The sequence below is a fragment of the Emydura macquarii genome, unplaced genomic scaffold (assembly GCF_026122565.2).
Source record: "Emydura macquarii macquarii isolate MOO-44397 ecotype Brisbane River unplaced genomic scaffold, CSIRO-AGI_Emac_v2 contig_1263, whole genome shotgun sequence".
NCBI lineage: Eukaryota > Metazoa > Chordata > Testudines > Chelidae > Emydura > Emydura macquarii.
The window spans coordinates 80,416-97,790 of NW_027131400.1; the positions used below are offsets into that span (position 1 = coordinate 80,416).

Below are 17,375 nucleotides of genomic sequence, written 5' to 3' on the forward strand. Positions count from 1 at the left end.
CTGGAGGTTTTTAAAAACAGGTTGGACAAACACTTGTCAAGGATGGTCTAGATTTACTTGGTCCCACCACAACACAGGCGGCTGGACTTGATGGCTTCTCAAGGTCCCTTCTAGCCCTACATTTCTATGATTCAATATGACTGATAGCTCTAAGCTTGCCCAACAGAAGGAATCTTCCTGAAGATATTTTCATCAAACCATGGTACATAATATGTTATTTTAAAAACCAATTGTAAATGTATTTTCTCCTAACATGAAAATCTTTATTTCTTAAAACTTTATTTAAAAAAAAAATGTTTATATGGACCCTTCATGGTAAGTTTTTGTCCATATGCCCTATCTTGCAAGGTGCTGAGTATCTTGTGGAAACTTTTATGGGAGTTTTGGGTGTAAAAGCAATATGTGCTTTGCCTCATGATCACTATCTTCGGACACCGCCTCTCCTTTCCACAGTTGGGTGTTGACCGTGCCAATGCATTTGCTATAACTAGAATAATCTTTCATAATTTGATCTACTTCTAAAATTATTATACAGTGAGCATCTAGAAGCTTGAACTGTGGTCTATGCCAAACCTGGATGTATAAACTGTACTGTACCAGGAATGACGACTTCTGACGTGGAGACCCGTCCTTCTCAAATGCAATACTCATTCTATTTGCAGCACTGGCAGATCCCTCTCGGCCGAAGATTCCGTTCCCTGAAAATGTGGTTTGTGTTTAGGATGTATGGGGTCAAGGGACTACAGGAGTACATCCGTAAGGTGACCTTCTTTTATTTTATGGGAGAATTTGTGTTGGGGATGAGGAGGGAAGAGGGGCTTAAAAAGAATCTACATCTATTTGCCTTCTGCATGTGTACATCTGCATGTATAAACAAAGCTTGTTGCACAGCTCTGTTCATCTGAGGGCCTGCCTGTCACCCTATGTCCTATTACAGCAGTTATGATCATTGGGGTTACAGCCATTGGTCATCTTGTGGTACAACCTTGAGAGGATGTGAGGCATGGCTTTTTCTGAGTCAGGGGTCCACAACTTCCCCGGAATGATGCCACAGCACATTAGTGGGATCATTCAAAATAAAGCCAAGACTTATCATTGCTGCCTTAGTTTGTTAGTGGTCACGTATTTATTATACGTTAGGGTCAGGATTAGGGTATTAGGATTTGTATGTGCTCCCATGGTTTACTAGGCATGTTATCTAGTTTGACTGAAGCTACAGTTTCAGTTGTTTCCTGCATATAAGTGCCTTTAGGATATGGTCATCTGCAGATTACAATTTATCATCATTATGAATAAGCACTGGGGATATTCCGCTTTGGCTACAAGGTAGTTTGTCATCATTGCAAATGCATGTGCTGTTGTGCTATGTGCTGTACATACTTCTGTTGTAAATATAAAGTAAAACTGCAAAATATCTTCCATGTTTCCAAACACAAGAGAAACTTCTGGCAAAGATAAAGATACAGGGCCATATCCTGCAGTTACACTAGCTGAGGATCTGGTCCAAAGTCTACAGCAGTAGAGACTAATATTTAATTTGCTATCAAACTTCTAATTCTGCTTCTTCTTGGTGGGAGTGTGTGTATGCAAAGATGTGTCAAACTCTCCCAGGGAGACATAATCCTAAACAAAAGCAGGAGTGATACTACTGTTTTCTTCTTTAAGTACCCTATGCTGGCTATCTAGTGGGAAGAGGAAGATGTTGGCCCAACAGCCGTCTTCCTAAAATGCCTGCTCCCAGCTTTGGATGCCACTACTGTAGCAGATGAAGGACAAATGGAAATTTTATGCTTTTTATTTTGGTTTGGTTTTCATTTTCTTCTCCACGTAGATCCCTCATAATTTCCATTTGGCTCCCTAGACAACAATCTAAATGGGATTTTGATCCTTCTTATGTTTTGGAGAAACGTATTTTGGGAACAACAATTAAATTGGCTGTTTATCCCCTTTGATACAATCCAAAGTGAAATTTTGGATCACTTCTGTGTCACATACTGAGGTGAAAATGGGCTCGTTGTTTGTTATACCTTAGCCATTATTGCAGCATTCACTGCATTGGTCTCCCAGCTCAGGTTTTGCAGATGGCAATTAATTCAATTTACTGCTAAGGTTTTAAGCAGCACTAAATCTCATAGTCTCCTGGTGGCAGAGTTGAAGTCCTCACATTGATTACATGTACTTTATTGGATTAGTGTTAATACCTTATTAGTAACATTCAAGAAACTTGCCTGGCCTTTCTCTCTTTTCCCATCTCCCAAACATTTCCCTGTGAGCTCAGAGAGCAAATACTTGCCTTTTTAGATATTTTTGAAGGCAGGATTTTCCCATAATCTCTGGCAATGCACTTCCAGCAGACACAGAAATATCATGGCAAATGCACCACTTTTGTAAAGCTATTAACTTCCGTAGAGATGAACCAGGGATGAATGTGGGTCTTCATGTTCCTGAATAGACTTTTTTCCTTCTTTTTAATTTAACTTTTTAGTTTATTGTTTTAGATTAGGTCTTTACAGACTTGCTGAGGGGTGTGTGTGTGTGTGTGTGTGTAATTTTATTTCCTTGAGCACTAGAAAGAGCTGGGGGATATAGTTCTGCAAAAAAAGACAAGGCCAAATTATGACCTCGCATTTGTTACAGCAGTAGGGTTACACAGGTATAACTGAGAATAGAATTTGGCTTAATGAATACCTAAATGGAGTGATTAATTTAGACTCGATTTCTTCCATATGGAATGAAAGATGGCTCATCACCTTCCCTGGGTTTTGCTGCTTCTCTAAAAAAAACTTTTGTCTCTCCATTCTCACTGGAACAAATGAGATAGTAAATATTGTTGCAAACTGTACCAATGCCCACCAGAGCAGTTGTAATGTGTTTCATACCTCTCTTCAATGTTTCCCTCCCCTCCTCTTTCCAAAATCCATTCTTTATTCCCAAAAATACTGTGGTAAATTTTAATTTTGGTGGTGTAGGAATGTTAGAAACTCTGGTACTGGATTACATTGCAAAGCTGTAAACAGTTTCCCAAATGAAAAGTCTCTTGAAATTTAATCACACTTTCCCAACCCTTGTCAGTCTTTAGAAACTTGTATAATTCCAGGCCTTGGGATGTTCTTTCCATTTAAACATATGGTAACATCTCAAAAATAACAGTTTTCAAAGTCCCAGTGCTGGTCAAGGCAATCCTTCTAAAGAGAACAGCCAGTATTAGCTTGTGGGTCACACTTGGTGCTTCATTTGTGCCACAAGATGATCCCTGAAGTTACCAGAACTATTTATCAATCAGCATTTAGAGAGACAAAAAAGAGTGTTTTTTTGTTTTGTTTCTTACACTTGGTCACATAGTGCAGTGAAACAAGACATGTATAAATCCTGCAGCCCTCTGTAGGTAGATCTACACGGTAAAGAAAAACCTGCGGTGCTGAGTCTCAGAGCCTCGGTCAACTGACTCGAACTCATGGGGCTCCGGCAACAGGGCTAAAAATAGCAGTGTAGACATTCCTGCGTTGGGGTAGAGCTTGGCCTCTGAAATCTGGTGAGGGGAGAGGGATAGAAGCATGGGTGACTTTGGCTTAATTATAGCATGATTTTTTTCTTCTAAAACCTTTCAGTTTATACTCACCGTCATTTACAAATGGAATGTTTACATACTGCAAAGTAAACAGTTTAAAGAGGGTGTATGGGGGGAATGAGATGTGAAATGTGAGACTCAAAGCAGAAATTTGTCCATTTTTAAACCACTTGAGAGTAAGCTAGTACTGTACTGCTGAAAGTCATGTTAGGGGGTCTTGAGTCAGTTGAGAAACTAACTTTCTTTCCTGTCTGTAGTATCTGTTCCATAGCTATATCTTTTAAAGTCTTTTCCTTTTTTAACCTATGACCCCTATGAAGGTACTGATTCATTTATTCAAATACATCCATAGGAGTTTCAAAAGCAATTGGACTGAACATACTTTTTGCAGTAAACAGTTCTTTTGTTCTTCACCAATGACAGAGGACTGAATTCTGCATAAAACTAACAGCAGATCTCAAGGACCAGTTGCAAGGACATATAGAGTGGATTGCTCTTCTCTCTCTCTGTAGCTGTACCATTTCAGGTGGTGATCTAGTCAAATTTTCATAAGATAAACAGGCGTGGGCTGGGTCAGTAATTAGATGTGAGAACTCAGAGGGACACTACATGTGTTAAGTAAAGCCTTATTGGTGATTCAGTAGCTGGCACTCTTCCCAGTACTGAACCCTTGCCCAAGCATGCTGTTATGGATCACTGTGCTTTTTGGGAATGCCATCGTTTGCATGAATGATAAAAGCATTTGTTAATGATCTCATGGCATTTTTTTCCACAAAATTAAGGTTTCAACCTTGGTGTCCTGCCCAAATCCCAGTTTAGAGGAAAAAACAGTCCTTGCTCCAAAAATTTACAACTGAAATTAGACAACCAGGGCAAACACTGCATCAGGTGTGATTTAGTGCTGCCCTTCACAGTGGTGCATGCAAACCTCGCAGCCCAGAAAAAGGGGAATATCTGGGGGCAGGAAGGGAAGGTGGATTTAAGACATTTTTTGCATCCTCTTGATTCCAGACTGCTGAAGGGTCCACTCAGTCTTGACTTGAGCTACCTGTGAGCAGCTGCACCACCAAGAAACACTCTGGAGTGCGATGCCTCCACCCCTTGCTGTCTCCAGCCAGGCCCCAGCAAACCTATTTATGTATGATTTCTGTATAGAATATGGCCAAAATCGCAGACCAGATGACTAGATGAAGGTGTAATCTCATAGTGCCATTTTTTAAAATTAAATTAATTTTAATTGAAAGGCTTCACAGGGGTGTGTGTGTGTGTGTGTGTGTGTGTGTGTGTGTGTGTGTGTGTGTGTGTGTGTGTGTTTAAGGAGGGATTTTAATGAAAAACAGGATTGTTGTTTGGGATACAAGAGGGAGACTGTTACAAACATGGGGGGAGACAGCAGAAGTTGGCCTCAAGTTGAGAATTGGAGAAGCAGCAGCAGACAAGCTGTGTTTTGTGAAAAGCACAGACAAATGAGGAGGCAGAATTGTCTTCATGTTCAAATTCTGTACAATGCCAGTGATGGAATCTGAACTGGGGAGTGACCTGGTACAAATGGCAGGAGAGAAGGGTGATTTTGGTGGTAGTATTTTGGATGGTTTGGGAAGGCTGCCAAGATGAGATTCAGAGAAGCCTGAGAGGAGAAAGTTGTAGGAAGCAAGGAAGAGATAACATCTCTTGTATGCTTGTTCATGTAAGTTTGTGTGTACACAAACATTCCGGTGACCGTAACACATTAGGCAATCTTCCATCAATATGCTAAACCATAGCAGCTTTTGAAGGATTTGCAACTGAAATTAACATACAGTGTTCAAATGCCTTTACAGCATAAGTCTGCTAACTTTTTAACTGCGTGGCCCAAATCTTAATAAAGAGAGTGCCTCGTGAACCTACCTCTCTCTCATTCATGATCACATAAACTGTCTCCCTTCACCATTCACAATGAAACAACCCATCTCTTATCCTATTCACAATCACATGGACCAGCCCCCATTCTGTTTGCAATCCCACAACACCCCCCTTCTACATCCCCAGTAAGGACAGCAGTTGCTTAGCTGGAAAATGTTAGGAAAGTATTTTAGCTGGTTTTAATTACATTTATCAGCTGGAAATAAAGAGGAGAATCTGTATCAAGAGGCAGACCAATCAGCTCCCACTGACTAGCAGCAAGAGCTCTGCAGATCACCATTGTGTGGCCCAGGCCCCACAGTCCTAGAAGCTATGCTCTAAAGGAGCTGTACAATCTCAATGGAAGGACAGTACCATAAACAGTAACAACTACAGATTTTTTTATAATTAAAAAATGAAATAACAGGATTACTTACCAGTAACTGTTATTCTTCGAGATGTGTTGCTCATATTCATTCCGATATAGGTGAGTGCGCGCCCCGTGCACTGGTTCCCAGAACTTTTTTCCCCTTAGCAAGCTCCGTAGGGCCGGCTCATGCGCCCCCTGGAGTGCCGCGCTCATGCCACGGTATATGAGGCGCCACCGGCCCTGCGGGCCCTCAGTCCCTTCTTTCTGCCGACTCCAACAGCGGGGACGGAGGGTGGGTGTGGAATGGATATGAGCAACACATCTCGAAGAACATCAGTTACTGGCAAGTAACCTTGTTTTCTACTTCGAGTGATTGCTCAGATCCATTCCAATATAGGTGATTAAATAGCCATACCTTGGAAGTGGGTAGGAGTCAGCGTCGAGCTACTCTCATCAGCACAGCCCTGCCGAAGCCCGTGTCCTCTCTCACCTGCTGCATAATGGAGTAGTGGGACGTGAAGGTGTGGACCGACGACCAGGTTGCTGCCTTGCAGATGTCCTGCAGGGGCACTCTTTCCAGGAAGGCTGCCGACGAGGCCTGGTCTCTGGTTGAGTGCGTTGACACAGCTCCTGGAAGTGGCACCTTCGCCTGCTCATAGCAGGTCCTGATGCAGGTGGTGATCCCATGCAGAGATGCGTTGGGTGGAGACAGGTGAGCCCTTCATCCGGTCCACCACTGCCATGAACAGCTACGTTGACTACCGGAACGGCCTCGTCCGCTCGATGTAGTAGGCCAGGGCTCGTCTCACGTCCAGCGAGTGCCATCTCCGCTCCTCCTCCGAACCGTGTGGTTTAGGAAAGAACATGGCGAGGAAGATATCCTGGTTATAATGAAACTGGGACACCACCTTAGGCAGGAAGTCTGGGTGGGGTCTCAGCCGTACCTTGTCTTTATAAAAGACGGTGTAGGAAGGCTCCGAGGTCAAAGCTCTTATCTGGGAGACCCTCCTAGCCAATGTAATGGCCACCAGGAAGGCTACCTTCCAGGAGAGGACGAGCAGCAGGCATGTAGCCATGGGCTCAAAGGGGGGTCCCGTCAGAGCGGCGAGGACCAGTTTCAAATCCCAGGGAGACGCCGGGTCACGGACCTGCGGGTACAGTCTCTCCACCCCTTTAAGGAACCGGATTGACATAGGGTGGGAAAATAATGACCTCCCTTCCATCGGCTGGTGGAAGACTGAGATGGCCGCCAGGTGCACCTTCAGGGAGGCCAGTGCTAGACTCTGGAGCTTCAGATGGAGCAGGTACTCCAAAGTTGCCTGTATGGACGAACAGCTCGGCGGGATACCCCGGGACTTCGCCCAACAGGTAAAGCACTTCCACTTGGCCCGATACACCACCTGAGTGGAAGGTTTTCTGCTACTCAGCAGAACCTGTTGGACTTGCACCAAACAGGCTCTCTCTCCCTCCGTCAGCCAGAGTCTCCATGCCGTCAGATGGAGGGAGTCCAGGTCCGGGTGCAGAAGGCGACCCCGGTCCTGGGAGAGCAGGTCGTAACGCCTTGGGAGCGGCAGTGGTGTGGCGATGGACAGGTCCAGCAACATGCTGAACCAATGCTGTCTCGGCCAGGCTGGGGCGATCAGAATGATGTCCGCTTTGTCCCTCTTGATCTTCAAGAGGACCTTGGGCAGCAGCGGAATGGGGGGAAACGTGTACATGAGGGTCCCCGTCCAGTCTATGAGGAACGTGTCGGAGATGGAGCCCGGCTCGTGACCCCGGAGCGAGCAGAACCTCGTGCACTTCCTGTTCCAGGACGACGTGAACAGGTCCAGTTGGGGAACACCCCACTTGTGGAAAATGGAAGTCACCACCTCTGGGTGCAGAGACCAGTCATGGCGGGGTAGAAACGTCCTGCTGAGGCAGTCCGCCTCGTCGTTCCTGACCCCCGGGAGGTGAGAGGCAGCTATGTGGAAGTCGTGCCTCACCACAAAGTCCCAAAGTCGAATGGCCTCCTGGCAAAGGGCCGACGAGCGTGCCCCCCCCCCCGCCTGTTCATGTAAAACATGGCCGCTGTGTTGTCTGTGAGGACCTGCACCATCCTGCCCCTCAGGAATCTGAGGAACACCTTGCAGGCCAGGTGGATTGCCCTGAGCTCCCTGATGCTGATGTGGAGATATCTCTCCTCTGCCAACCAGAGCCCCTGTGTGCTGAGGTCGCTGCTGATGTGGGCCCTCCAGCCCACAGCTGAGGCATCCGTGATGAGGGTTACTGATGGTGCCAAGTCTCTGAAGGGGACTCCCCTCAGTACCTCCCCTGGGTCCCTCCACCAGTCTAGGGAGGTCAGTACCTGAGTGGGAACTGTGACTACTCTGTTCAAAGAGTGCCTGGCTGGTGCATACACTGAGGCCAACCACGCCTGGAGAGGCCTGAGCTTGAGGCAAGCCAGCCTCACCACGTACGTACAGGCTGCCATGTGTCCCAACAGCTGAAGGCAGTGCCTGGCTGTTGTCATGGGGGACCTGTGGAGATTGTCGATTATGGCAGCCATCGCCTCGAAGCCAGGCTGTGGGAGGAAGGCTGTGGCCTGGGTGGCGTCCAGGGGGCCCCGATAAAGTCTATGCGCTGCACTGGGGTGAGAGTGGACTTCTGCTCATTAATGATGATGTACCCTCGTCTGGTACATGTCGCGCAGGTGAGTTCCAGGCTGTTCTTCACATGGGCCCTGGACTTGCCCCGGATCAGCCAGTCGTACAGGCAGGGGAAGATCTGAACCCCTCTGTGGCACAGGTGTGCCACCACCACTGCCATACACTTTGTGAACACCTTGGGGGCGGACGAGAGGCCAAAGGGTAGGGCCAAGAACTGATAGTGGCAGCCAGCTACCACAAACCGGAGGAAACTTCTGTGACCGGGAAGGATGGTAATATGGAAATATGCATCCTCTTAAGTCGAAGGCAGCATACCAGTCCCTTGGATCCAGCACGGGAATGATGGAGGCTAGGGAAACCTGAGGCATCTGATGAATTTGTTTAGAAAGCGGAGGTCTAATATGGGCCTCAGGCCCCCCTTTGCCTTGGGAATCAGGAAATATCGTGAGTAGAAACCCTTTCCCCTTTCCTGTGGAGGAACCGCTTCCACAGCCCCGAGGAGGAGGAGAGAGTTCATCTCCTGTATGAGGAGTTGCTCGTGAGAGGGGTTCCTGAAGAGGGGACGGGGTAGGTGAAGTCCAGGGGGAAGGCCATGAGTTGAAGGGCGTAGCCCCTGAGGACTACACTGAGGACCCAGTGGTCTGAGGTGATGTACAGCCTGAGTCTGTGAGTGAATGGTAGGGTCAGATCCAGGGGAACAGTAAAAGTGCCACCCTCGGGGGCACCATCAAAATTGCCGGTTGTTGTTTTGTCCTTTGGCTGGGCCTTGTTGGGGCCCATCGAGGACCACGAGCGGTCGCGTCGGTTAGGCGCCTGTACCTATCCCGACCCCTCCTGGTCTGAGCAATCTGGGAGGCGGCCTAGGGGCAGGCTGGGGCTGGCATTGGGCTTGAGGCCGAGACTGACACCTCAAGGCCTGTGGGGTGTATAGCCCTAATGATTTCAGTGTAGCCCTTGAGTCCTTTAGGGCGTGCAGTTTGTCATCGGTTTTGTCCAAAAAGAGACCAGCGCCATCGAAAGGCAGGTCCTGAATGGACTACTGGACCTCTTGAGATAATCTTGATGACTGCAGCCATGAACACCGCTGCATAACAATGGCTGAAGCCATGGCCCTGCTGGCAGCGTCTGCTGCATCACTGGCCGTTTGTAAGGCCACCCCTGTCACTGCAGCGCCTTCGTCCAGGACCGTCGCGAAGTCCGCTGGTTGGTCCAGTGGCAATCCCTGCGTGAACCTCCATAAGGAGGACCAGAGGTTCAAATTATATCGGCCGAGGAGGATTGTGGTAGGGGCCCCGTGGAGGGACCCTCCTCAGGGTCCAATTCTTCCTGCGAGGAATGGCCCTTTTCCGGCTGGCTCGGAGGGGGGATGCTGGTTGGGCCACTGAGGAGTGGACCGAGACTGTACCCTGGCCCATCTGGGTCCCCCAATGCCCCCAGTACGGCCACTGCCAAGGCCCTTGTGGCCACGCCAGTGCCGGTATCGGTGCTGACTGGGCAGCCTCTGCTGGATCGGTGCCTGCGATGCTTATAGTCCCGGCCAGCCCTCGTTGATGACCTGCCCCAAGACGATGTCGACAAGGAGGATCGTCGGTGCCGACGCCTGCGGTGCCGGCAGGGGGGTGAGGAGCTGGAATATGACCTCTGCCTCTGTGCCGAGGTCTTGCACGACGCTTGCCCCTCGGGGACTGGAAGCGGTGCCGGCCGTGACGTCTATGCGCCGGCTCCGACTCCGAGGACCTTGATCGGCGGCATGGTGCCAGACTCCTTCAGCACCGGGATCTGTGCCGGACTATGGCCCGGGGATCGGGACTGGTGCCGTTGAGTCTCTGCCAGTGCTGGGAGTCACGCCAGGCTACGTGCCGGGGATCTGAACCGGCGTCGCTTGGTTGTCTCATCGGGCACCGGGATCTGCACTGGGCTGTGTGCAAGGGATCTGGACTGGTGCCAAACATGTCGGGTCTTGTCAGGCACTGGGATCCGCGCTGGGCTGCGTGCCGAGGATCTGGACCAGTACCGAGCGTGGCAGGTCTCGTCAGGCACTGGGATCCGCACTGGGCTGCATGCCGGGGATCAGGACCAGTGCCGCATGGGACTCGGTGCTGGGGTGCGAGATCCCTAACTGTGACCCCCCGTGCGAGGTAGAACTGTAATGGCATCACCTCGTGCGTGAACCTCTAGACCGTTCTGTGCCGCGGCGTCGAGGAGCTCGATGACTCAGTGTTGGAGCTGGAAGGGGAGCCTGCACTCTCTACCCTCTGTGACCATCTGGAGGGAGACCTGGACTCCTGTCTCAACCACCCACCAGGGCCACCCAGCGCGGGTTTACCCCGAGACACCAGTCCCTGTGCCCTCAGCTGAGGGGGCGAGACGGAGGTGTGGGCATGCCAATGAGGGCGCGTGCCCCAGCAAATGCCTCCAGCGTCGACGGCCCTTGCAGGGGCACTCCCCCACCCCCAGGAGTTGGGGGAGGCTCCCTGTGGGGAGATGCTGGTGCCGGAGTACTCTCCACAGCACGTGGCTGGAGCATCTCCTGACTGACCCCCGGCCAGACAGGTGGTGCGGGGGAGTCCTTGTGGGCGGCATCCTGCTGCTTCTTCTTTTTCAGCAACGAAGGTTGTTGATGCATTGACTGTGGTGCCGGTGGGGCGCTCCGCACCGAAGAGACACTCGGTACCGTAGGGGACCGCGCCGGTTCGGAGTCCGGCCGGAGCGCGGACTCCATCAGGATGGCATTCAAGCACACGTCTATCTCCTTCTGTGTCCGCAGCTTGAAGGCCTTGCAGATCTTACATCTGTCCTTACGGTGCTGCTCCCCGAGACAACAGAGGCAGCGGTTGTGAGGGTCACTCTCGGAGAATGGCTTGCCGCACATGGGACAGGATTTGAAACCGGCTGAGCCAGGCATGGCCCAACCTTAAGCCCCTGAGGGCTATCTATCTAATCTAACTATTCTTAACACTTAACACTATGCAAACTTAACTACTATACTTAAAAACTATTTAACTAATAAATAATGGTAGAACAGTGGGGAAGCTACTTGCTGAGCAAGAGGCAGACATTCCAGCAACCGTCAATGGGTGGAAAGAAGGAACTGAGGGCCTGCAGGGCCGGCGGCGCCTCATATACCGTGGAATGAGTGCGGGACTCCAGGAGGCGCCTGAGCCGGCCTAACGGGGCTTGCTAAGGGGAAAAAAGTTCCGGGAACCAGTGCACGGGGCGCACACTCACCTATATTGAAATGGATATGAGCAATCACTCGAAGTAGAACACATTTTAAAACCTACTCTAAATAATGTTCAGAGAGCATGGTAGGACTCAGGCTTCAAAACCAAAGAAATTTGGAGTTAAGGCTTCACTCCAATAACTACTCCATTTCTATCTCAACATAGCAGGAATCTAAGCACAGTATATGATCTTCCTTTCCTGTGATTGTGCCCTCAGTTCAACTGGTAGGACTTTATTCTTACAATTTTCACATATTGCTGATAGATATCTCAATCCTATATCCTGTTGTCCTGTTGTGAATTAACTTAATTCTGCTGCAGTACCTAGATACCACAGCTTGAATTGCAAATGGAGAGAGAGGCCTGAACTCTAAAATCCCTTTGGTCTTGTGGATTTTAAGCTTCAAATCCCAATAATGTTCAACTCTTTTGTATTTACTGTAGTTTGGAATATTATCACTGCAGCAGTCTTTGTGAAAGCAATCATAAGCAATTCTTCCTGGTTCAGAAGTGCATGCCTTTGGCAATTGTGATTAACTCAATTGTATAGCATGCTGAAACTTTTGGGTAATATAAACAGCACTTTTTAGCTGTGTAAAACCCAAAGCACTTGGCGCCCCCCAATGTCTTTACTGATTACTGCTGTTATTAAAGTTCTCCCTAGGTTAAATACAATTGTACTGCAACTAACTACTTCTCTTATTTCTTCTATAGTATCCATTCAGAAATGCAAAAAACTTGAACCATTTTGATTTTGTTTTGCTTTATGCTTATTTTCTTTGAAATTTTAATTTTATTGTCTAGCAAACACTTTTAGTGAAAAAACAGACACAAATGTCATCCAGAAAAATGTATATTAACTAACTATTTGGAGTTTTCCATACAAACTACTTAAAATGAGCCAAATCCCGAACACTTTACTAAGTTTTTATTCAGTTCTTACTTAGGCAAAACGCCTGTTGAGTTCAGTGAGAACTTTGTCCAAAGACTGAGTAAAAATTAAGTTGAGCCTTCAAGATTTTGCCCACTAAATTTAATTATATCACACCTAACTAAAGCACATACAACACAGAACAGGTGAAATTCTGTCCTCATTAAAGTCAAGGGGAGTTTTGTACAGTGTATACATGTACAGGACCCGATTATGTCCTGATGGGGCCCCCATTCCATAGGGCTTTATGAGGTGCAATTCAGTCTATTGATATAGAATATATGGTTATATCAGGATACAGAATGTATGTTACAGTATAAAATATAATCTACATATATTTATATATTATTTATATCTTTAGCAGTCATGAAGAACCCATTGTTATTTATATTTGGTGGTGCCTATGTGGTTCAGACAGGATTGGGGTCTTATTGTTCTACAAGACCTGATGATACCTGGCTAGAACAGCATCCAGTCTAATTTAAACCAAGATGAAACAAATCAATGTAATAAAAAGTGGGGAGGAAGTAAGAACAGCTGGTTCCGTGGACTATCAGTGCGCATAATCTGAAAATTCTAAATTAGACAAGGTTTTTCTATTTTAAGAAATAAACAAACATCAGAAAGCTATCATTGAGATTGCAAGATGTCTTTCACTGTAATTTCTGTTTTTATGACTTTTGGACAATCTCCTCCTTCTGAGTTGAAACATTTCACATTTAACTTTAGCAAACAAACTTTAGCACATTTAATCAAAGCAACATTTTTGTTTGATATGTTCCTTGAACTTTGAAAACCTAAGTGTGGAAGGCAAAAATACATGACTATTTTGTAGAATGGATACCTTAAAAAATTATGGAACTTAAAAAATCTTTCCTCCACATGTGCCTAACCACATGAGTAGTGATGGTGTGCAAAAATTTTTTAACTCCAATGGTTTGTTTTTCAAAGGTGCTGAGCACCTGTAGCTCCACTGATTACAATGGGATGGTACGGAGAACTGGGTGAGGGAACCGTTCTTTGAGTAGAAGAGGCAGAACCAGGATACATATTTTTTCCTGCTGCTCCATCTACACGCAGAAAAAGTAGGAGTTCATACAACTCCTTGATGAGGTACCGACCACTTCTCCTCCTTCTTCAGATTCCCATACCTGATGATTCCTCATTTGAGAGATGAACTGGAAGGATGGAAAGACCAACAGGGAGCTTTTACCCCTTACTTAGCCTCTGCTTCTTAGGCTGCTAAATATATACTCTCATATATAGAGCATGCACAATATCAACAATGGTATTGCTTAACTGAAATACAAGTTTTTGAAGTGTGTGTGTGTGTGTGTGTGTGTGTGTAAGTGTAATTTGGGGCAAATGAAAAGACATTGCATGGATGTTAAGACTTCCCAGATCATTACTGATCTACACTGTTGGTATTTTTCTTGATATTCCTGATATCTAAAATAAACAGCATCGTCTTTATACACAGACACACACACATGATCTATGTACATGGCAGCTCTGGGAACAGGGGAGCATCTCAACCCTATCTTAGCCCATGATAAAAGAAAAAGTTATTACTTGGAATTACTACTATTAATGTGACACCGTAAATTGGCATGATATTTTACAATGGTGTCTAGATACTACTGTGACAAGTACATTAGAAATGCCTCAGTAGGTCCACTGGCCAGAAGTACCAAACATGTAAGAAGATTTCTTACCTATAAAGTCTCTAAAAGTCATGAACAAGATGTAAATTAATATGAGCAGTCGAAGTGTTAATGTATGTGGCTTCTTAAAAGTTTTTGTAAAGGATGGGAGGGCAGAGTATGGGAACAGCTTGATAAATGTTATCTTTTGATTAATCTGATTGATACAATATAGAAAGTGCTCTCTTTCTCTCTCTAGCATGTAAAACTGTCACATGAATTTGAAAATTTGGTACTTCAGGATGAACGATTTGAGATCTGTGCTGAGGTCACACTGGGGCTAGTGTGCTTCCGACTAAAGGTAAAATAGCAATGGCTTCTATTGTTCCATCTTGTTTTTTGCAGGTATTGATTTGATATATTGCACTGGACTACATATTGTTATAGTTAACCTATTTATTTATTTTAAATTGTAAAAAAACTCATGATACACTACATAAACCAAAGTGGATCAAAGAAGTAATCTTGAGCCAGATTCTTTTTTTAGTGTAAGATTAAATTTAAAGAAATCCCAGAATGTTAAGCTATGGAAATACACAGTTAAAAGGCAACTGAACGAGCATAACACTGTCTGTATTGACACTATGCAATAGCCATAGAATTATGATTAATGCATTTTAGGAGTTAGATTACATTGGCTTTCAAACCCCATTTTTGTTCATGGTGTCATTACAGAGCCTGGTTAAGATTATTTGGGTGCCTAAACTGTGTTCTCCCTTACTTTAAAATGATAGGATTTCTTTTAAATTAAAGCTTAACTCTAAATATATAATACTTGTTTTGGGGATAATTACAACATCCCATAATGGTTTTTTTTAGGCTTAAGTTATAGAATGTACCATTAACCTCAGTGCTATCTTAATATAGGGGGAGGTGGATATTCTGGAACCAAGTTTTTTGGGGGGATTTTTTTTGGGGGGGGTTAAATTATTAAAATGTCATGCATGAACACTAAACCAGAAACACACAGAGAGTTATCATATAATATTTCTCATAATTTGAAGATGAGAAGTACCAACAATAAATCTTTATTTTATTTTAGCTTTTAGAGCCACATTCACCAGTATGTTCTGGGGAACTCTGGAGCAGCACAAAGCATTGATCTTTAAATTAGGCTTACAGTTGCCTCAAATCACCAGATCAGCACATATGAGCCAGGATACATTGGTGCATGTGGCACTTAATTTTCAATTGGCTTATTCGGCTAGTTATTCAGGATACAGGATATTTAAAAAAACCAAAACTTTTAAATATTTTTAAAATATATAATCTAATTTGGCAAATAACCTTCCAGAATATGAAAGCAGAATTCTACTGTCATAATTGAAAAGAAAAAGATGATATTCACTTTTTTTGTACATGTGGCTATCTATAAAATCCCAGAGGACAACTAGACCACCATGGGACAGCATAGAGGAATATTACTGGAGGGTTCTGTGGTGGTGTTTGGAGGGGGAACATGTCAGGGTGTGTGACTGGGGATATAGGGAAGAAGACCAGGGATAAGCATGCAACATGAGAGGCAGGTGGGAATATGGTTATGTGCCAGCGAATCCTATGTTGCGGAGAACAGAGCAGTACACTGGGCAGGGACCTGGGATGGAGAACTAGTGACAAGACATCCACACTTGAAAGATTCCCAATGGCCCTTCTCCTTTGGCTCCTCTGAGTACTATGGCAGTATCGCAGGGCCATTCCATTAAATCAGAGACATCTCTCAGGGACTGGTCTCCTTCCCTACACCTTATGTTCCACCACAGGCCCTCCTGTTTGCATAGCACCAGTCTCTCTAATGCAATCCTCATCCTCTCACACAGCCATAATTTCCCTCAGGGTCATGCACATGTCTGTTTCCTAATCCCCCTCAAACATAGCCCACTCTGCAGACCCCAGAAAGCAGTACCAGAAGGAAATGGCCATGACATATAATTAGGAGAATGTTAGGAGATGGGGGGAGAATGTGAGGAAGTAGAGCAGAGGGAAGCAGGAGTTCAGGGGTGGGGAAAGGGGCTGTTAGGGAGACAGTGCTGCCTCCGTGCACAGTGGACTGAAGACAGCAGTGCTATGGGCAGCCTTTCACGCACAAATATTCTAAGCCCTAGAACCTTTAAGGAGCAAGGACGGTTGAGGCGATTCATTTACCAAATGCTGACGCATGAGTCCAATCTCTCTCAGACCACTGACTCATTCAAACCAATAGAATTGTAGCATGCAAATTAGATGTGGAGGAAGGCTGATGATTTGCTGTTAATTCTGACATCATAGTAACTCCACTTCAGCGTGACCAGAGATAGTGACCAGAACCTGTTTGAAACCTATATAATTATAATAATAGCTACAACAATAGTTTATAACTTAGCTTCATTACAACCTAATTTATTCAAATACAGCCTATACACAAGATGTCAGTGAGTTTCAACTATATGTAAAGTTTAAAGAGTTTACTTTGTTCTGTTAATATTCAGAACAAAAAAAAATAGGTCCGTCTGAGTGCTAAATTTCTTGTTATTCATAAATTCCATTAAGAGACTTACTTGTAAACACTGAAAATTCATTCACTACTCAAAGTAAATGCTGTACATTGGGGAGCGTACACATGTATTCTTCATACATCATAAAAGAGGCCAAATCTGTATTTCAAGTGCAAAACTTAATTCAGTGTTAACTAACGATGGAGATGGAACTTGCACTTTAATGGGCTGAACTGGAGCACTGAATCTGAACAACAAATGATGAGATTCCTCATAAAAACACCTAATTGTGCTTTAGCTTTTCTTGAGACTCACAAACAAATCCAGCTTCTTTTGATTACATGACGATATTTTTCAGACATTCCTTTCTTACTTGTTCAATTGACTGAGTTAGCTGGGTTCATGCAACTGGTTGAGGAGTCAAGATGAATGTCTAACAGTGAGGGCTTCAGGAAAGACTGGAATGAGCTAGGGTTGTAAAGTAGTTTCTTTTGTGTTTGTGCTGTCAATAAAAAAAAAATCTCCTGCTAGTAGAACAGATGCAACATGTATTGTGCAGTTTTCTGATTAGCAAAGGTC

At 45.5% G+C, this 17,375-nt stretch overlaps 1 protein-coding gene across 1 annotated transcript in view; it reads left to right on the top strand.

Annotated features, from left to right (window-relative positions):
• The window catches only part of DDC (dopa decarboxylase), a 75,876-nt gene that overhangs the window by 54,119 nt on the left and 4,382 nt on the right, over positions 1-17,375 (top strand). The window contains exons 13-14 of the mRNA XM_067550322.1: positions 663-761; positions 14,525-14,626. Coding sequence (XP_067406423.1) covers positions 663-761; positions 14,525-14,626 — 201 coding nt within the window. The remainder of the gene's footprint in view (positions 1-662; positions 762-14,524; positions 14,627-17,375) is intronic.